Here is a 2,734-nt window from a genome sequence, read left to right on the forward strand (position 1 = left end):
TGGCAACAGATACTATCAGTTTTCTTTAGAATGACAGGTCCTCTCCACTCATTTTTGTGAAAATGTTGGCCAAAGACCTAAGTCTGAATGACCATACTTTGTCTGTTGGTCTTTTCAAGTAAAAACAATGTTCTGTGAAAACAGTGGCTAATTTAGCTCGTAATTCCAGCATCACACTCACGCTTTTCCTTCCTATTCCGGAACAGAAGCGTTCCGTGTTTTATGTGTATTTCACATTTTATACTCAAGGATGAGATTTAGTAAAAGTGATCATTTCACTGCTCCATCAAGGCCATTCCTAAGAGAAACTGGCACCACGAGGGTGCGGCGTGAAGAACACCGTGACCGTGAGCCCAGTCTGTACCTCTGCTCTGATTAGTGAGACGGCACCAGCCCTTCACCCGTGACTGCTTTTGCACCATTAGTGCAAACGTCAACATAGTGAAAAAGGCAAATAACATCCTAGTATCATTATAAGAAAATGTTTTCACTCAGTCTCCTGGAAGAGTCTGACTGAAGGCGTCTCGGGGACCCCCAGGGGTCTACATTTTAAGAACCATTCCTCTAGATCGGGGTTTCTCAGCCGTGGCACTGTTTTCACGTGGCTGGCTGTCCTGTGCGCTGTGGGATGTTACCAGCATCCCTGGGCCTTTACCCACCAGATACCAGAATTACCTTCCCCATTCCCCTCCTTTTCGTCCTTCCTACCTGGCAGTTGTGACAACCAAAAATACCTGCAGATGTTACCATCTGAGGAAAACTATCCCTGGTTGAGAACTAAGGCTCCAGATCTTAGGTGGCACCTGAGTTTCATCTTGTTGGGAGGGATTTAGAAGCCACATCCGGTTTTAGCGGCATGGTGTATTGGGATTGATTAACAATGTCTGCCATGAGTGCAGGAGGGAGAGGAACAGCGTCATGTGCTGGATTAGTGATGTCTGCTGTAGGTGTCAGCCACTGATGGGGGCCACCCGATGCCCCTGGGCTCTGTGTTCCGATTGAGCCCCCATCCTTGAGGCCCCTTCTCATGAGCTCCTTTCCCTGTAGGTGTTCATTGAGGACCTCAGCAAGGAGTTTGTGGAGGAGTTCATCTGGCCTGCCGTCCAGTCCAGCTCACTGTATGAGGACCGCTACCTCCTGGGCACCTCTCTTGCCAGGCCCTGCATCGCCCGCAAACAAGTGGAAATCGCCCAGCGGGAGGGGGCCAAGTATGTGTCACACGGCGCCACGGGAAAGGTGAGGCAAAGGCTCGATGCTGCCTGGGGAGGGCCGGGCAGAGGGGGAAGGAGGCAGGGGGTCTGGGAAGGAGAGCACAGACAGCCAGGACAGTGAACGGCTGCCGGAAGTTTTAGGTTGTGCCTCCAGAGCAGTTTGATGCACGGTGGACAGGCGGGGCTTGTAAAGATCCCCATAAGAGGAATAGTATCGGCTAATTCCTGCGCTTTGTGTGCTGTGAGTTCTGTCTGCCTCACGCCACCCATTGGGGTAGGAGGGATGTCACCCCATCTGGCAGAATTGACACTGAACCTCTAGGACATTGTCATTGGCCAAGGTCACAGAGCGTGAGTTGCCATGAGACATAGTGGGAAGCGTCAGAAACCCCGAGTTTGCAGAGCAGGGTGCACACCGCAGCTGTGCCGTTGGTTCTCTGTGTGCCCTTGGGCAGGGCCCTTCCCCTACCTGAGCCTCAGTTTCTTCATTTGCATAATGAGGCTAACACCCTGTTTTAGTTTCCTAGGGCTGCCATAACAAAGTACCAGGCACTGCGTGGCTTAGCACGGCAGAAGTGTATCGCCTCACAGTGCTGGAGGCCAGAAGTCCAAAGTCAAGGTGTCAGCGGGGCATGCTCCCTCTGAACATGGTAGGCGAGGGTCCATCCAGCCTCTCTCCAAGCTCTGATGGCCTCGGGCGTTCCTTGGCTTGTAGATGCATCGCTCAAGTCCTCCAGTGCGCGTCTCCACACGACCGTCTTCTCCCTGTGTCTTTGCATCGTCTTCCCTCTGTGCATGGCTGTCTCTGGGTCCACGTTTCTCATTTTCAAAAGGACACAAGTCTTACTGGATTAGGGAGCATCCTAACAGCCTCACTTAATTACCTCTGTAAAAACCCTATTTCCAAATAAGGTCACATTCCGAGGTACTGGGGGTTAGATTTGAACCTCTGTTTTTCAGGGGATACAATTCAACCCATAGCACACCCCTGCCTGCGGTCTGTGTGTGTGCCAGTGTAGACTGAAAGAGGACCCCATGGGGTCTAAGACAGGACAGCCCTCAGTGCACTGCCCTGTGGAGGCAACTGTCAGGTGATGTTATTATAAAGACCCCTGAGTCATGAGGTCTCAAAGTTAGTGGACACCATGCCAACAGCCTACTACAGGAATTGGATACTGAACAACCTGACAGTCGGCAGGCTGAGAACCTCCTCAGTGACGGGGAGCTCACTACCTCGCCTGCCCCGGGTTGGTCGAGGTGGGAATAGGGGGTGCAGATCCTGGCTCACTGTGATGCAGGGACACCACAGCTAAGTTTTTTGATGGAGTTGGGATTCAAGGGTGGTCTTGCAAACAGCCATCCACCACGACGGCACTGTTTGTATCTTTGAAAGCTTGTGCATTCATCCATTCATTCGCTTGGGCACTAGGTCAGCAAGCTTACACTGGTGTCTGTAAAGCATTGGGCACATGCTGGGCTTGGGCACAGTGCTGAACTTCTTGGGCCTCTTGTCTGCCCTCCAC

At 52.0% G+C, this 2,734-nt stretch overlaps 1 protein-coding gene across 2 annotated transcripts in view; it reads left to right on the forward strand.

Moving 5' to 3' along the window:
- Positions 1–2,734, forward strand: part of ASS1 (argininosuccinate synthase 1) — a 53,027-nt gene that overhangs the window by 6,690 nt on the left and 43,603 nt on the right. For both annotated transcript variants that reach the window (XM_008581680.1, XM_008581681.1), the window contains exon 3: positions 1,048–1,236. In XM_008581680.1, the coding sequence (XP_008579902.1) occupies positions 1,048–1,236 (189 nt within the window). The remainder of the gene's footprint in view (positions 1–1,047; positions 1,237–2,734) is intronic.

Source organism: Galeopterus variegatus, unplaced genomic scaffold, assembly GCF_000696425.1.
Source record: "Galeopterus variegatus unplaced genomic scaffold, G_variegatus-3.0.2 Scaffold2432, whole genome shotgun sequence".
Classification (NCBI taxonomy): Eukaryota; Metazoa; Chordata; class Mammalia; order Dermoptera; family Cynocephalidae; genus Galeopterus; species Galeopterus variegatus.